Source organism: Hemibagrus wyckioides, linkage group LG08 (genome assembly GCF_019097595.1).
Source record: "Hemibagrus wyckioides isolate EC202008001 linkage group LG08, SWU_Hwy_1.0, whole genome shotgun sequence".
NCBI classification, from domain to species: domain Eukaryota; kingdom Metazoa; phylum Chordata; class Actinopteri; order Siluriformes; family Bagridae; genus Hemibagrus; species Hemibagrus wyckioides.
Window position 1 is genome coordinate 13,100,138 of NC_080717.1, and position 19,307 is coordinate 13,119,444.

A 19,307-nucleotide genomic window follows, 5' to 3' on the forward strand; every position below is an offset into this window, starting at 1 on the left:
GCATCATGGCTGACCCTGTGCTCTGACCCCAACTTCCAATGTTGGGATATGCGAAGAAAGAATGTCACTGTGCTGTAATGTGTATGTGACACACAAAGTCTTCTATTTTTTAAAATTCTATTGTATTTTTTTTTTTTTTACTAAACTCTGAAGACACTTGGGTTTGAGATCATATATCAGAATTTCACCATTTATTTTGTCCTATATACATCTATAATACATCTAACATTTTTAGACTTTTGTTTGATCCCACCCATAGGCCATACAACAATTTTGAATGTTCTGAAAAAGAAAGAAAACACTAACGTCCTGATCAACAGAAACAAACTGGTCGGCCAAGAAGAACAACTGTGAACAAAAACCCCAAAACGGTCATTTACATCATCAATAATCTCTGCAGGGCAAGGGTAAAGTTTTGACAATCCACCATTCTAAAAAGATTTTGAGAGAGCAGAAACTATAAGGTCATGCTACAAAATGGAATGGAAGAATGCATCAAACTGTTGCATTCTTCTTTTGTATTTTTTTTTTATACTTGTACCACAGCTTCTTTCAGTTTTGGTTGCTTCAGCCTCATCACCTCAGAATCATCTTCTGCAGATGTTGCATTGTGATGTTTTCACCCTTGCCCTGTGGATGTGGTTCGTCACCGACACTTGTTTGGGGCTTTTCTTCACAGCTCTCACAATGTTCGTCATCAGTTGTTATCCTTGGCCGTCCTTTTTGATGTTATTAGTGCACAAATCATTTTGTTCTTCATTTCTTCTAAACTTCAAATTGTTTGCGTTATTCTCATAGATTACTGTTTGGTCTTCTTGTTGGTTTGTACTTTTAACTAGAAATGGTGTCTTTACAGGCAAAATCCATAATCATCACTCAATCATCACTCAGCTCAGTTCCAGGTGTCTTCAGTATATAGCAAAAACAGGCAAATAGGTTTTTTCTTTCCAATACATTAAAAAAATTACTGTGTATGTAGATGGATAGACTTTGCTCTCCCAATTTCAATTTCATTTTTGTAGCAGCAGTGTGTTCTGTGATCTTTCTTTCTTTCTTTCTTTCTTTCTTTCTTTCTTTCTTTCTTTCTCTCTCTCTCTCTCTCTCTCTCTCTCTCTCTCTCTCTCTCTCTCTCTCTCTCTCTCTCTCAACACTGTGCATGGACTATTTTTCTACTAACTGAGACTAAAGCACTGGTGCTTATACTTTCTCACTATTTCTTACATTCTAACTCTAAATAGTCATGCACATGCTTCTTCATAGAGTCATGACACATTTATAGCATTTGTCTGTGTTTTGTTATTGTTGCTTTGCCAAATGCGCATTGTCTTACCTGAGCCAAGGATGACATGATATTGTTCTGTATATTGGTAAGCATGCAGGTACTGTCAGATCCATAAGTACAATGACTAAATTTATTTTATTTTAAATGCTCAGAATTGGGTGACCAGTGTAGGAATTATAGCACTAAGAAGCTGTTGTATTGAAAATAATCCAGTCATGAGATGTTTTACTAGGAATGGCTATTTAATTGCTCATTGCCACTATTATCCTATCAGCCCATCATGTGGCAGCTGTGCAGTAAAACATCCCGATGCAGGTCAAGAACTTCAGTTAATGTACACTGACATCAGAATGGGAAAAAATATCATTTCAACAACTGTGCCCATGGTGGTTTGTGCCACATGGGATGGCTCAAAATAGTCAGGCCATTCTTTTCTGACCTCTCTCAACAGTGTATTTCTCCACACACAACTCCCAAAAAAACTCACTGTATGTTTTTATTTTTTCCGCATTTTTGTGTATACTCTAGAGACTGTTGTATCAAGAAAATCTCAATAGATTAGAAGTTTCTGAAGTTTAGAAGTTACTGCACCAAGACTGTCTGACGCTACCATGCAATGTTCAAAGTCACTGGGATAATTTTTTTGATTCTCATTTTGTACAGGCACATTGGCTAATTGAATAACTGAGCAGCTGTCCAAATAAAATTAGATACAGTGGATATAAGTCTACACATTGTTAAAATGGCATGTTTTAATTTAAAAAAATTAAACCAAGATAAATCCTGTCAGAATCTTTTCCACTTTTATTGTGAAATTACAAGCTATATATTAGAGTGACAAACAATTACAATCAATGTACAATGTACAATAAATAAGTGTACACACCCCTAAACTAATAATTGGTTGAATCATCTTTAGATTTTATCGCAGCATTTAATCGTTTTGGGTGCACAGCCCTCTTCAGTTTACCTCACAGATTTTTGATTGGATTTTGATCTGGACTCTGGTGGAGCCATTTCAAAACCTTTATCTTGTTTTGGTGAAGCCATTTCTTTGATGATTTCTGGGTGTGCTTCAGGTCTTTGTCATGGGGGAAGGTGAAATTTAAAGTGTTTTAGCAGAAGCCTCAAGGTTTTGCACCAAATTGACAGGTATCTGGAGCTATTATTTCCTTCACCATGAATAAAGCCACTTCCAGCTTAAGAAAAGCAGCCTTAAAGCATGATGCTGCCATGATGGTGTTCTTTTAGTCATGTGCTGTTTTTGTGGGCAAAATAACTTTGGTTTCATCAGAACATAACATATTCCCCATGGAGATTGGAGATTGGATACATTTTTTGCAAACTTATGCATGCTTGGGGGTTTTTTTTTTTTTTTTTTTTTTTTTCCTTTTCTTTTTTTTTTCTCTTTTCATTTTGCCACCCTCTTTTGTAGGCCAAACATATTATTGTTCATTTATTATTTTTCATTTTCCCCCTAAAATGATTGTTTTCCACTTTAAAAGCAATTTCCCATAAAAGTTGGAAGGCTCTGATATGATTTATCTTGGTTTCATTTATTTACACACCAGAAACCTGCCATTTTAACATGGTTGTGTAGACTTTTTCTATCTACTGTAGGTGTGTGCAGTTTTCAGTATAGCATATAGTTTCAGATTAAGACTGCATTGTTCTTGGTATATAACCATTTTATTTAAGACAAACAAATAAGGTTTGAAGGTTAAGAAGATTTTCTAGAAATATTTCTTTCATATCATGTATAAATTTGACACAACTCTTCCCTACAGCGTGACAGGATTACGAGCTTTCGAAAGCAAGGCATAAAGAAGGAGAAGCCCTTTATCCAGCACCCAACAGACCCTATCTCCACGCATACTGAACTGCCTATACCACAGCCCCTTTTTGATGAACGTTCACTGAACCTCTCTGAAAAAGAGATTGTTGACTTGTTTGAAAAGATGATGGTAAGTTACAGTTTTTATTATTACTACTGTTACTTTTTAATAAAACAAAATGATGAGAAAAGACAATATTATGTTCTTGTACAGTGCGTTTGTCCTTCAACAGTTGCTAACAACAGCTGCTCAAGTCCTTTATACCATCTTCAGGGGTGTTATTGAGTCTGTTCTGTTAGCCTAATGCCGGGTTCACACTGCACGATTTTCAACGTCATCAGATCACTGTTGTGCTGTCACACTGCATGACAACTTCAGTCGCTGCTCTGTTCACACTGCACGATGAATCGCTCCGCTTTGCCTTGTTTTTGCTAAACTACTCAGCAACTTTGCAAAACTAGTCTTTCAAATGTGGTCTGATTTAGAAACTCTTCCTATCAGCTTTGTTACCTGAGGACTATGACAATAAGATTACACTTGTGTGCCTCTTAATATCTATGGGGCGCCTTGCTACTACTGCTTGTCAGCACCCAACTGACCTACCCAGTTTAAACCCTCTGTTCTGCAAGGTGCTGTTGTAAGTGTCAACATTCTCCTAGAACTTGTCTTCTGAATGCCCTCTAAAAGAAGGGCAAACCCATGCCTACAGAAACAAGTTGACAGCCCGAAAGAAAAGGAAGTGTGAAGAGTTTGTGTATTCATTCATGTCGCTGTCTTCTGCATGCCAGAAAATCTGCGTATTGGAACAGTCCCGAAGTGTCAAGATTGTCTTCTCACTCCATTAGTAGATGTACCTTAGAGCTGGCATTTTTCTGTTTAGGTTTGTTTGACTGAAGGCAAAAGAGGAATGGAGGTATAATTAGGGTTGCAAAAGGGGCTGACAGTTTTTGGTAGACTTCCAGAAAATTTCCATGGGAACTTCATCTTGGGAATTTTGAAAATATAACAGGGATTTAGGGGAATTTAGGGGAATTAATGGTAATTTATTTAAATTATTTAGAAATTTGGGGAAATTTATATAAACTGTATATATAAACATAAATATAAACATTTTGTTTGGTCATAAGATATGCAAGCAAACTAATGCATAAATAAGATTTTTTATTTTGATTTAATTTTAAGTAGAACTTTAATTCTTTCACTGAACAACACAAAAGCATAAACGTTGAATGTAAAAGAAACATCTTTCCTTATGTTTGCTGTAAAACGAAAGCATCCCTAACCCTTTCCCTTCCAAAAAAAACCAAACCAAAAAAAAATAAAAACAATTCAAAATTGTAATCCTCGGGTTCAAATGCAGAACTGTGGCTTCAATATTCTTGTGATAGTCAGAGTCTGGAAAACGGGAGAATTCCCCCCTTTAGTGACTAAGGGGGATTGTGTGGGGGGTGGTTTTTTGTTTTAATTATCTCACCTAAGTGTTTGCTGAGTCAGTGTATTTGTTTTTACAATGGTAAAATTTTGTTGCACAATAGATTACACAAAGTACAAGAAAGTTTTAAATATAAATTTATGTAATATTTGTGTAATAACACCAAGATGGACATTTTTGGAAATTATTTTGTATGCACAGTGCATGTGGAGGTGTGGCCTCAATAGCGCTGCAGTGCTATGTGCATGTGATTGAGGAATATACAGGGATGAAATTCAACTGGAATTGCATTAAATCTGGTTGTTTTAAAAAAAAGATTATGCTGCAAGATATTTTTTTCAACTACATTTAAGTTCCATGTTATAGGTTAACCTGAAATTTTGCAAATTCCTAGTTTATTCCCATTAATTCCCATAAATTCCCGTTAATGCCCATACATTCCCGTTAATCCCCATGGAAAGTTTCCAGCCTTGAAAATTCCCCGAATTTTGCAACCCTAGGTGTAATCAGCTTTACTGAAGAGAAGGCAGGGCAGGGGATAGACTTGTAGCTATCTGTAATCACAGTGTATCAGTGATGCAGCCTCTGTTAGAGTGAAAACAATAATGCTCTGTTTGGGGAGATTCTCTGTTTAAGCTGTTTTTTTTCTCCCCTTTTTGTTTCTTAGATGTTCCCAGTTGAAATCCCCAACAGCAATTAAAAACACCATCTGGATGTAGGCTAAGTTCTCTGGACGGTTGTAAATCATATAAAATGTCTAATGCATTTGTCATTTATCTGCCTGATGTTGGAATAAAATCACTGTTAGAATGCGGAACTAAATTTGCAGAAAAGGTAACAATGTGAGGCTGTTTTAGCAACAACTGAAGCATCCATTCCCCAAAATTTCACCAAAAACACAAATCCTGCCATTTCTGCACTTACCAGAGTCTGTTAGGGACTGCTTAGATAGAACAGTGTGGTTGTTCCCATTTGTAATATATGGAGGTGAATCATTGCTGTTTCAGGACTCTCTACAAGCAGGGTTAGTGTATATTCACTACTGCTCTAAAGTTTGGGATCACTCAAAAGTTTTATTGTTTTTCAAGGGAACACATACGAAATTAGTCTGAATAGAAAATATAGCAAAAGAACAGGACATGCTGACATGTCAGAGTTATAAATAATGATTTTGATAGAAATGATGAATGTTTTCTTCAAACCTTGCCTTCATCAAAAAACACCTTTTGCAGCAATTGCAACCTGGGTATTCTAGCTGTCAATTTTTCAAGATAATCTGATGAGATTTTACCCCTTGCTTCCTGGAGCATATACCACAAGATGGATTAGAATTTGTGCGAGTTTGATAAGGGCCAAAAAGTCGCTTACCTGGGGAACACATGGCACTAGGATGAACTATGGGAAGAAAGCAAGCCAGCGATGGCAGTGTCATGCTTTGGGCAATGTTCTGCTGGGAAACATTGGGTACTGCCGTCCATGTGAATGTAACTTCGAATGACACGTACCACCTACCTAAGCAATATTGCAGACCATGTTCACCCTTTCACGGAAACGATATTCCCTTATGGCTGTGGCCTGTTTCAGCCGTGCATCATTCATCTCTGTTGTGTATATCCACCCAAAGGCTAATGTGAAAAATGCATCCGACAGACTATGTAAAACGGTGCATTGGTTGCAAAGTATTTCTCCCGATGCACCCAATATTGTGATGGGAGACTTTAATTATTGTAAAATGGAGAAATCACTTAGCTATTTTGATCAGTATGTGGATTTGTCCTAACAGATGTGGAAAATATTTGGATCTCTGTTATGGGTCTATTAAAGGGGCTTATAAGTCTTTTTTGAGGCCCCCTTTGGGCCTGTCTGACCATCATGTTGTTTATCTGGCCCCTGTTTATAAACTTGTCCTGAAAAAGGAAAAAAAAAAAACAGATTTGTTCCTGTGTCTTCAAGAGCTTATGGGATGCTTTGAGTGTACTAATTGGGAGCTGTTTAAATCTGTATGTACTAGGGCTGTAACTAACGATTATTTTCATAATCGAATAATCAGGCGATTATTGTTTCGATTAATCGATGAATCGGATTAAAAACACCACATTTTTAAATACCTTTTTATTTTTATTTCAAATTAAATTTACACTTTGGGTGTTACAAATATGGACGTAAAACTAAAACTTTACACTATCACAATGTTTTTTTCCAAAAATTTTGCATTGCATTATTTTTAATTGGTAACAAATACTGGTTAAAAACAAATATGGAAAACAAAATGTTAATTTTTAACAAACTGTTTTAATTTGACAGTATTTAACAGTCTTGCACTACAACTATTAGCGCTGTTTATCATCTACATTGTGAATGAGGAGTAATGCAGCGTTCTTTACACAATAAACAATGGACACTGAAAGCGTTCACACACAAGGCATGTTTGCTTCTACAAATGCAAGACGCGGCGCTGAGGAATTTTTTAAAAAAGTGCAGCACAGAACGCCAAGATCTCAGGATGTGCCATGAAAACCTGCTACTGTAAACGAAGCTTGCAACACTTGCCCCGCCTCTGGGGCCTTCTGAGTCCTGCAATGTTCTGTGAGTGACATTGATGAGCTGCGCTACTTGGAAAAGTTGAAATCATTTGAACATGAGATGTGCGAGGGGGTGCAAAAGATGCGTGCGCAGTGGTCAAACACATTTGTATATTGCATTCACTGAAAAATAATGGAAAAGGAATTAGGAATAAAACACGTTCTGTGTGAATGACCAATGCAGTATGCACACAAATATGGCACATGACAAATCTGCATTAAACTTTGTGCTCGTTCATCATTGTCGTGCTTCCAGGCCACTGAAGCTCTGCTTTGCAAAGTTACAACATTTGGCGCGGAATTTAATATGAAATGCTCCCATGCCTTAGAGGACTTGGGTCGCACACTTTTATCCGACGTGCTTGTACTGTCCTGCAATTCTTCCAATGTGCACCTGTAACAACACTATGATTGAATGCGTGGTGACGTGCGCCAGCCAACTAATCGATAATGTCATTCGTCGACAACGATTTTCAATTATCAACTTGATCAATTCGTTGTTTCAGCCCTAGTATGTACTGATTTAGACAATCTCACAGAGACTGTGACTAATTATATTGTGTTTTGTGAGGATTTGGTCATTAAAAAGAAACCTTTTTAGTAGTTCCGAATAACAAACTGTGGATTACTAAACATGTTAAAAATGTGATTAATCTAAGGAATATTTAATATAAACAAGGTGATGATATTTGGTACAGAGAGGTACATATATTAGTGAGAATTGAGGTGAGATTAGCTAAATTGTGTTACAGGGAAAGGGTAGAAAATATGTTTAAGTGGGAAATCTCATGTAGCTTGGGATGGAGTGAGTCTATAATTGGAACTAAACAGAAGACAACACCTATTACTTTAGGTGGGATTATGATTTAGCAGATGATTTTAATATATTTTATACACATTTTGATATTCATGATTTTACATCTGAATTGTCGAATTATGCTGGGAATACTGGGACTCTGGACAATTCAGCTAAATTTCAAATCAGTAAAGCTGATATACATAGCTGTTTTGGTCAGGTTAAGGTAAGGAAGAGTCCTGGCCCTGATCATATTAGTGCCAGACTGCTGAGAAATTGTGCAGAGCAGCTTTCAGGGTTTTATAATAAATCAATTATTTATAATAAATCAATGCAACTTTCTAGTCCCTCATCTTTGGAAAGATTCCACAGTTTTATTCCTATTTGTTTTATGATTATAGGCCTGTTGCACTCATCTCTCTGGTTATGAAATCTTTTGAAAAAATAGCAAGTGGATTTTAGCTTCAACATATTCAGCACTTGATCCTATGCAGTTTTCATACAGATCAGGTATAGGAGTGGAATATGCCACCTGTACCTTACTAAATATGATCTTAAAACATTTGGAAAATTATGTATGCTTGCTTTTTATTTATTTTTCTTCTGCTTTTAATTGTGTTCAGCCCCATATTCTGACAAATAATCTTGCTGAAATTTTAGATTTAAATATTGTGCATTGGTTGGTTGATTTTTTTTTTTAACTAGCAGATCCCAAAGAGTATGTGTTAATGGGATGCTGTTGAATGTATTGTTGTCCTCTACTGGTACCCCACTGGGTTGTGTTTTGTCCCCTCTTTTGTTTTCTTTACATACTAATGATTATTGAAGTGTTTTTTAGGGGAGACGCATTAAATTTGCAGATGATTCTGTGATTGTGTCTCTCCTCGCTTGAGTCAGATAAAAGCCATGGTACAGTGGTAAATCATTTTATTCAATGGTGTGATGCTTCATTTTTAAACATTAATGCATCTAAAACAAAAGAGATGTTCATTGACTTTCGTAAGGAGAGCCTGCTGTCATTAAGGGACATCAAGTAGAAGTTGTCAAGGAGTACAGATATTTAGGGACTATATTCAATGGTAAATTAAAATTTGAGACAAACACTGATATAAGAAGGAAAGCTCTTTAACGTATGTATTTTCTGAGGAAACGTTTCATATGGATGTTTCTTTTATGAAGATGTTTTACATGTTTTATTGAGTCTGTTTAAAGTCTTTCCATTATTTGTCGGTATGGCAACTTGAATATAAGGAATGGGGTAAGTTGAACAGTATAGTTAAGATGTGTAGTAAGATGGTGGGGGCTGATCTAAGGGCTATTACACAAATTACGACCATAAGGTGACTAAGAAGGGCCAGTTAGTCCTTTCTGATGCCACCCATCCATTGTGTACCGAATTTCAACTGCTTCCTTCTAATCGGAGATTTAAATTCCCTTTGTGCAAATCAAATAGATATAAGAATTACTTTGTACCTACTGCAATCCTGTTTTTAAATGACTTATTATAAATGTGTGTTGTGTTGCAGTGACCGTAATGTGGCCACTGTTACTTAAAAAAATCCATCATCCCAGCTCCCATGTCAGAAACAATTCCGACTCCCTCCACCTAAAAAACTCTATCTATCTATCTATCTATCTATCTATCTATCTATCTATCTATCTATCTATCTATCTATCTATCTATCTATCTATCTATCTATCTATCTATCTATCTATCTATCTATCTATCTATCTATCTAAAAAATAAGAGACCACTGCAAAAGAATCAGTTTCTTATGTTTTTTTCTTACAGATGCATGTATTGGTGAGATGAACAGTTTTGTTTCATGTTTTGTGAACTGCTGACAATATTTCTCATGAATTCAAAATGGTTAAATTACTGTTGTTATTTAGAGTGTATATTTAAAGGAAATGACAACACATCAAAATAACACAAGATCATGCAGTATTTGCAGAGCTTTAATAACTCAAATAAAACAAAATGCAAATAATTTTTTAAACAAATTATGTTAATGTTTTGGCTAAATAACATTAAGAAATCAGTATTTGGTGGAATAACCCCGATTTGCATGCGTTTTGCTATGGTCTCCACCAGTTTTTCACACTGCTGTTGTGTGACTTTATACCACTCTTTTTGCAAAAAGCTCAGCTTTGCTTGATGGTTTGTGACCATCCGTCTTCCTCTTGATGACATTCCAGAGGTTTTCAATAGGGTTCAAATCTGGAGGTCGGTCTGTCTGTACATCAACTAGTTCCACAGATTTTTTAAAATGTTTACTCAATTTCTCTCTTCAAAATATTACTTGAATATCAAATTTTTAGTTGGCCCAAACTTCACTCCAACTTTAAAAAGATTATAGTATTGCCTGAATTTGTGCTTATTGGTCCAGTCATTAGCCATTCTGAACGTTGAAAATAACCCTTCGTTTAACATTTTAAAAACATTTGTGCTTATATTGACTTTATATAATGTCTTCTTAACCAAGCCCGAGCAAGAATATTAGTACAACAATATTTTTTCTATTCCATCATTTAATTAGTTGAATTTTACAGAGTATCTATGTCCTCAACCCCACCCCAAAAATTGCCCACCTGGGATATGTCTGCACACCCTTCCATGGTTGGCAACAACCGGGCCTGCTTTAAACTGTTCCTACAGCTTGAATTCTTCCTCTACAGCCACACACTACCTTAAACTTTTTTAACTGTGACTTTAGCTTGTATATATTATTTGACAATGTATTGCAATAATTTAAGCAATATATCGCTTTGCTTTTCGCAATCACACATTTTCTTCTGGAAATGCAACATTCTACTCTTGTTATCGTCACTCTTTATTATTATTATTCCGGTTTCCTTGGCGCGCTACTAGTCCTAAATGGTAATAGCTAGAAACATGGGTCTAATGCTAAAATGTTGCTCATGTTAATTTCTAAATGCAGTTTTTCACGGACTTCACTTCCTTGTTTTTGTACAAATGTTTAAGCAGAGCGCACACACTAGTTCGGCTTTTCTCTGAGGCTATCGGTAGATGCTGTGCATGTAAAACATTACTCCACTGATCTCAGTAATATTATTTAAGCAGAGTGCACACACACTAGTTCGTTTTCACTTTAGCTTGTATATATTATTTGAGAATGTCTTGCAATAATTTAAGCAACATAGTGCTTTGCTTTTTGCAATCACACTCGCATTTTCTTCTGGAAATGCAACATTCTAGTTAGTGTGATTTGCATAAGCACTTTTGTTATCGTCACTCTTTATTATTATTATTCCGGTTTCCTCTGTGCGCTACTAGTCCTAAATGATAATAGCTAGAAACATGGTTCCAATGCTAAAATGTTGCTCATGTTGTGCTTAAGTGTGCTATTACTTTTCATGCTGATAAGTATTATAGTTTATTTTATATGAATTTTTCATGTAGTTTACTTCCTGGTTTCCGTACGGACATTTAAGGAGAGCGCACACACTAGTTCGGGTTTTTCTCGGCTAGCTGTGATGTCAGCTAGAGTGAGAGAAGAGGTTTGTTTTTTTAAGGTCGTACCGTCTTTAAACTGTTCCTACAGCTTGAATTCTAACTGTACAGCTACATACTACTTTAAATGTTAGCTATATTTCACTTCCTGGGTTTTGTACAGACATTTAAGCATAGCACACGCTAATTCGTTTAGACTTTATATTTTTACTGTAACTTTAGTTTGTATTTATTATTTGAGTGACATTTAAGCATGTATAGCCTTTATATATAGTTAACGCAGGCTAGCGGTAGGTGTTGGTAAATACTACTACACATACTACTTACATACTACCTTAAACTTTAGTTATGCATCAGTTCCTGGGTTTCGTATGGACATTTAAGCATAGCGAACACGCTAGTTGGTTTAGACTTCATATTTTAACTGTAACTTTAGTTTGTATTTATTATTTGAGAATGCCTTGTAATAGTTTAAGCATGTATAGCTTTTACATATATATAACGGAGGCTAGCGCTAGGTGCCGTGCAGGCACCACGAGGTGTATAAATCATGTATAGCATGTATATAAATCACGTTGCTGTGCGGTACTTTGTTAGTGCGCTTGCCTCCCATGCTGAAGACCCGGGTTTGACACCCACTTGGAGTTGTATTTATATATTATTTGAGAATTTCTTTGCTTTTCGCAATCACATGCATTTTCTTCTGGAAATGCAACATTCTAGTTAAACTCTGAAATTTCTACAAATATAGTGCACTGAATAAATATCAAGAGGGGATGTTATAATGTCAAATTTGTATATTTCACTCACCATACATTTTGTTTCCTCATTTCACTGATGTGCTGCTATGAAAGGTATCTGTGCATTGTAGTATACACAGGAATAAAGGAATATGCACTGTTACATTATAACATGTTTCTTGTAAATATGTAAAAATCCATGTCAATGTATTTTCATAATCAACCTTAATAAGTAGTTAACCTCAGTGAGTACATAATAATTGTTGTCATGTTGTTAGGAATGAAAAGCATAGTCTTTCCCACATTCCTGGGTTATTTGCTGGTTACTAGGTTTTTATTGTTTTCACTTCCAGTTTATTTCCTTGTGTTACTTTTCTTAATATCCATATGCGTATTATAAAATTGTATGAATGTGTTTTTGTGTATATTCATATAAAGGAGGATATGAACCTGAACGAGGATCGTAAAGCCCCTCTTCGGGAAAAGGACCTGAGCACTAAACGAGAGATGGTTGTCCAGTACATCTCTGCCACAGCTAAATCTGTAAGTGTTACATTTTTTCTTCTTGTTTTAGAATGCTAGACTGGCTGAAGAACAGAACTGAACAGGATACAGAACTGAACAACATACAGCATTTACATTAATTTCATCCACTCCTAGCTACATTTAATATCTCCAAACACCTTTTGCTGCTGTCTTTTGTTTACATTTCAAGCACTGATCTGTTCAGTTCTGTTCAGACAAGTTCAAAATAGGCAGAATAAATATCTGCTGACTGTCTCACTAACTGAAACACCCAAAGATAAATTGATTTGCTTGCATTATGTGTTTTTTTTATTTTGCTGATTGTCTTGCCTTCTTAATTAAACTATAAAATTTCCACCAATATTATTATACCATACTAAAATTAGTATGGTATAATAAAAAAAGCAATATAATTGTTCATTTGTATCAATGAAGGAAACATTAATTGTGGCTAAACAATGCCTTTTGCAGTACAGTTTTTTTGTATAGGCATTGTGAGCACTCTCACTTAGTATTCTCACTGAATTCTCTGGGCATAATTATTAAAAATAATTTTGGACCTTTTCTTACAGTGGAAACCTTTAACTGTGACAAATAACAAGCCCACTGGTTTGTTATAATTTTTGTAAGGAATGTTATGATTGTAGTGTGTCACAGTATAATAATGGTATGATGGTCTAAATTTTTGTAGTTTTTTTTTTTTTAATGTCCATACTCTGCAACCCCACCCAGCTATTTCATTACATATGGTCATTGGTATTCATTGGTAACATGCTAATGTCTTTGAGTTTATAGGAGATAAAATAGAAACTTTATTTGGTCAGTGTACATTTACAGTTAGGGGATGTGGCAGCTCAGTGGTTAAGATGTTAAACTGCTGATAAGAAGGTTGTGAGTCCCAGGTCCACTGCTGGGCCCCTGATCAAGGCCCTTAACCCTCAATTGCTCAGTTGTATAAAAAAGAGATAAAATGTAAGTCGGTCTGGATAAGGGTGTCTGCCAAACGCTGTAGATGTAAATATCTACAAGATATTATCCAATAAAGACCTATTAACCAGACAGTTCAAATAAATTATCTATCAGTATTATCTATTACACAACTCTAAACCATTTTATCACTTTAACAAAATGGAAAGTAAATGAACAGAAGAGAAATCCAAATCAAATCAATATTTAATGTGACCATTTTTTGCCTGCAAAACAGCATCAGTTCTTTTAGGTATACTTGCACACAGTTTTTGAAGGAACTTGGGAGGTAGGTGGTTCTAAACATCTTGGAGACCTAACCACAAATCTTATCTGAATGTAGGCTGCCTCAGATCATTCTGTGTCTTCTTGTAATCCCAGAAAGACTCGATAATGTTGGGATCAGGGCTTTGTGGGGGCCACTATTACTTCCAGGACTCCTTGTTCTTCTCTGCACTGAAGATGGTTCTTAATGATATTAGCTGTATGTTTGGGGTTGTTATGCTGTAGAATAAATTTAGGGCCAGTAAGATGCCTCCCTGAAGGCATTGTATGATGGATAAGTATCTGCCTGTGTTTCTCAGCATTGAGGATACCATTAATCCTGAAAAATCTCCAACTCTCTTTGCTGTAATGCAGCTCCAAAGTTGCAAGGATCCTTCACCATGCTTCAGTCTGGTCTGTAAAACTCATTATTATACCACTTTCTAGCCCTTCAGCAAACAACCTGCCTCCTGCTGTAGTCTAATATTTCAGATTTTGACTCATCTGGAATTTCCTTCGGGATCAATAAAGTATCTATCAACGTCATCATCATCAGTCCAAATTTTCTGCACCCCAGTTCATATGTTTCATGCATAGTTGCATGTTTCCACATCTGAGGCATGGCATTTTGGCCTCAATTCTTCCATGAAGACCACTTCTGGCCAGACTTCTCCGGACAGTAGATGGGTGTACCTGGGTCTCATTAACTTCCGCCAGTTCTTTGCTGATGGCACTGCTAGACATCTTCCGACGGTGAAGGGAAGTATGCATGATGCATTAAGTTTCCTTGACTGACCACTGCATCTACAGTGCTCAACATTGCCTATTTCTTTAAGCTTCTTCAAAATAGCGTAAACAGCACATCTCTAAACTACAATCTGCTTTGAAATCTTTGCCCAAAAGAAACCTTGCTGAAGTGTACAAAGTGTGCAAGATTCTGGTTTGAAGCCAAAGGGTAGTCACACCAAATATTGATTTGATTTAGATTTTTGTTCTGATTGCTCATTTAGCATTTTGTAAATTAATACACAATTAAAATGTATATTTTTGAAAGCATTCTTACTTTACAGCATTTCTTTACACCTGCCTAAAATGTTTTCACAGTACTCAATAATTATAAATTACTTAATTTACTTACCTAAATTATATAATAAACTTTTAGTAACATTTAGTAGCCTCTGCAGAAAGTAATGATTATAAATATTATAAATGAAATGTGAATGTATAAATAGAGTAATATACATTATTTATATATATATATATATATATATATATATATATATATATATATATATATATATATATATATATATAATGTGTGTGTGTGTGTATGTGTGTATATATATATATATATATATATATATATATATATATATATATATATATATATGCACATATGAGTGCAATATAGAGTGAGCTGTGTATGTGTGCCTGTGTGTGGGGTCGGAAAAAGTGCAGGCGAGTGTCCTCGCCAAAAAAAAAAAAAAAAAAAAAAAATTATCCTTGCCCTGGTCCTGCATCACTGGCGATACACTTTTTGATGCCCCAGAGAGAATTCCTGACTGCCATCTTTGCTATCCTCACCACTCGGGACAATGACTTCTTGTTGTGGGCAGTGGTCACACTGAAGCACACAGCCGCAGTGTAAAATGCCCTCAGCATCCTCTACACCTTATGTATGGCATGCCCCTCATCAGGCTGTTTGTGTTGTCCAGGCGAGGTCTTCCGCAAGCTGGACCCCAGTGTATTACCATGGTCTTGTTGATTTGCAGGGGGCTATATTTCCTAACTTCCTTGCTCCCATTGTTAAATCATCTCTTTAGTTTTGGTGATGTACAGGCTACCATGTGAAGAGGACATCCACATCCTCCAAGTACCCTTCTCATCAGTGTTAATGATAAGGCCTTCCATGACTGAATCATTGGCAAACAGCACCAGCATGTTAGAACTTTGTTTAGCTGTGCAGTAGTGTAGAGTACAACAGGGTACTGAGGATGCAGCTCTAGGAAGCTGAGGGTGACCTTGGAAAAGGTGTGGTTTCTGGTGACCACCTGGGATGTCTGGTCAGGAAGACCAGGAACCAGTGACAGATGGTGGAATTCAGCCACAGGTTTTCCTCTTGGGCCATTGATTGCTGTTGTAGAAAGGACAGTAATCAGTTACAGTTACATTATTTACTGTTTAGTGTCACCCAAATGAGGATGGGTTCCCTTCTGAGCCTGGTTCCTCTCAAGGTTTCTTCCTCATATCATCCCAGGGAGTTTTTCCTTGCTACCGTCACCACAGGCTTGCTCATTAGGGATAAAATAAAATAGTTTAATAATTTAATTTAATAATTTATTCTTATTTCTAGTTATTTTTTTATATTTTCATTTTAATTTTTCCCCTCCCCTTTCTCCGTTTCTCTTCTTTTATAAAGCTGCTTTGAGACAATGTTCATTGTAAAAGGTGCTATACAAAATAAATTGAATTGAATTGAATAATGGTGTTGAATATGGAGCTGTAATCCACAAAGAGCATCCTTACACCATTCCCTTTTCTCTGGTCACAGTGTGTAGGGTGTGATTGATGGCATTGTCTGTGGACCTGTTGGACTGGTATGCAAACTGTATTGGAACTAAACTGCTGGGAAAGGAGTGGCAGATACTGGTAGATAACTGGTAGGCTCTATCCACTTTGGAGTGTCTTTGTTGGCCTGTGGTAGAATATAAACAGTCACAATGATAGCAGATGAGAATTCTCTGGGTCAATTAAAGGGTCAAAATTTGACAGAGAGATATTCCAGGTTCAAAATTCCATAATAATTGCACCATTTGTCACTGATCATAACACACACTCCACCTATACCCCCCCCCCATTTTCTATGACTTCTCAGTCCTATGACTTGAGAACTCAGGCAGCTGTTCAGCATGATCCAAAATGGTTGGAGTGAGCCAAATGGTGGTGTCTCAGAAGTCTTGCTGAAACTGTAGCCAGACTCGAATTTTGTCCAGTTTGTTAGCCATATCCTGAAAATTAGCTAACAATATGCTGGTCATTGCTGTGGAGCATGCTGTGGCCTATACCCTGTACCTCACGCTGAGCTGTTGACATTGTCTCTGCCTCAGGACAGCAAGTCTAAGAAATATTGCTGGTTTCAGATTCAAATTTAATTTGTTACATACACAACCATATACAGTATAGCATGTAGTAAAAATACTGGGTGTCTGCTTCATGTAAATGGAAATTTTAAACAGGTAGAAAAGTAAAGAAAGTATCTGTATAAATATATATGAATGCAATTCATTGGTTTTTAATCACGTTAAGACATATGTTATCCGATCAACCATAACATTAATTCCACCTGATTAATATTGTATAGGTTTCCCTTGTGCCACCAGAACAGCTCTGACCCATCATTTGAAAGGCTGTGTGTGTGTGCTTCACAAAACCTCTGAAGGTGTCCTGTTACATCTGGTACCAAGACATTAGCAGCAGATCATGAAAGTCCTGTAGGTGGCAATTTGGGGCCTCCATGGATCAAACTTGATTGTCCAGAACATCCCACAGATGGTCAGATTGAATGAGATCTGGGGAAATTGGCCAAACCAACACCTTCAGCTTCTCAAAACATTCCTGAACAATTTTCACAGTCTGGCAGGATGCATTATTCTGCTGAAAGAGGCCTAAATCATTAGGGAATACTGTTGCCATGACAGTGTGTTAGGTTTGCAAAAATGTTTAGATGGGTGGTACATGTCAAAGTAAGATCCACATGAATACCAAAACCCATGGCTTCCTATCACAGCATTGCCCAGAGCATCACACTGCATCTGCTGGCATGCTTTCTTCTTAGTGCATCCTAATGCCATTTCTTTACCATGTAAGCAATGCACACACATACACACACAGCCTTTCAAATGATTGTACCGAATTTAGTTCAAAATTTAAATATTTAAGTGTAATTATAACTGGTTATAATTAAGTATAAATATTCAAATGGGGGGTTAGAACTAACTGTCAGAGCGTCAATAACACAATTATTTGATTTGTTCGTCCACCGAACAGACAGTATAATTATGTATTAATTCCAGGGAAAGTTATCTACCTGGCCACGAAAGAATAACTACTTTATAAAGTACTAGCTGTAATTTAGCACGTAGCAAGAGCAATGTTCAGGGACCCCGAAATTGTGAGCAAAGCACAGAGACAATCACTCGTTAATAAAATGCATTTAATAAAACAGAAACACACAACACATACTAACTACGACACATACATAAAAGACAGGATAAGGATTATAGAGAGGGGATAAGGAGGCAAAGAGAGATTGAGAGTAAGGAAGGGAATATGGAGGAAATCAGAATGAGAGAGAGAGAGAGAGAGAGAGAGAAATAGAGAGCGAGAAATAGAGAAGAGATCAAATATGGCAAGTTTCAAATCGAGTTTTGATTACAACAGTGTGAGAATAATGTGTCAGCTGATGAAAACAACAGCATTTATTGACCGTAACCAGCGTTTTACTCATAGATTTCACTCTGTGAAGTGATGGTATTATCTGTAACAAAAACATTTGCGTTAAATTAAAAAGAAAAATGCCATCAGAGGTTGACGCTACAGACTAAAATAGTGGGTCGGAGAAGTCTAGTTGTTATCATTTCCTCCTTCATTAAAATGAAAGATGTTGTCCAAGATTTCATTGGGAGCACTGGAAAAAAAACCAAAACAGTGAGCTCACCAACAACCTCCTCAGAGCAGAGGTGAAAGTGTTGTAACCAGTGCTTGAAGACATTGCAATGGCAAAATGGAATTCACAAAGAAATGCCTGCAAATTGTGCAAACTTGTGCGAACTGCAGATATGAGCCACAAACATTCTGGAACCTTTTGATGAATATATCAGCTTATTGGACAAGCACTGTCTGGCATGGCTTAGGTTTGCATGGTTTCTTCTAAAATGGGCTCAGTAATCTTTATTGATGGTGATGGGGGCAACAGAATGAATTATGCCAATTTACAAAGAAATGCATTCACTCTGTTTGGGAGGAACTTCATCGTGCAGCAAGATAATGACCCCAAACATACTACTAACACTCTAAATGACTTCATCGGGGAAAAAATGGAAAGCTTTAAACTGGTCCATTCAGTCACAAGACCCTAATGCAGTTGAACCTGCATTTCACTTTTTATAGAGGAGACTGTAGGGAGAAACCCCCAAAACAAAGAACAACAGAAGGAAGTTGTCCAAGCCTATAAAATAAGAATGCAACAGTGAGGTCAGTGTGTGGTCAGCTTGATACAATTTATGCAAACGAAATATATACAGCCTTTTTTTTTTTTTTTTTTTTAAAGTGAAATTACTACCCTCCAACATAGTTGCTAGCCATTACAGGAATGGTGGTTTCAGCAAATTCTGTTTAATATCAGACTTTT

General features: G+C 36.4%; 1 protein-coding gene across 6 annotated transcripts in view; it reads left to right on the forward strand.

The window, feature by feature from the left end:
- Positions 1-19,307, forward strand: part of diaph2 (diaphanous-related formin 2) — a 285,969-nt gene that overhangs the window by 32,276 nt on the left and 234,386 nt on the right. For 4 of the 6 annotated variants that reach the window (XM_058396724.1, XM_058396725.1, XM_058396727.1 and 1 more), the window contains 2 exons: positions 3,070-3,246; positions 12,581-12,685. In XM_058396724.1, coding sequence (XP_058252707.1) covers positions 3,070-3,246; positions 12,581-12,685 — 282 coding nt within the window. The remainder of the gene's footprint in view (positions 1-3,069; positions 3,247-12,580; positions 12,686-19,307) is intronic. The other 2 variants (XM_058396728.1, XM_058396729.1) reach the window with 1 other exon arrangement.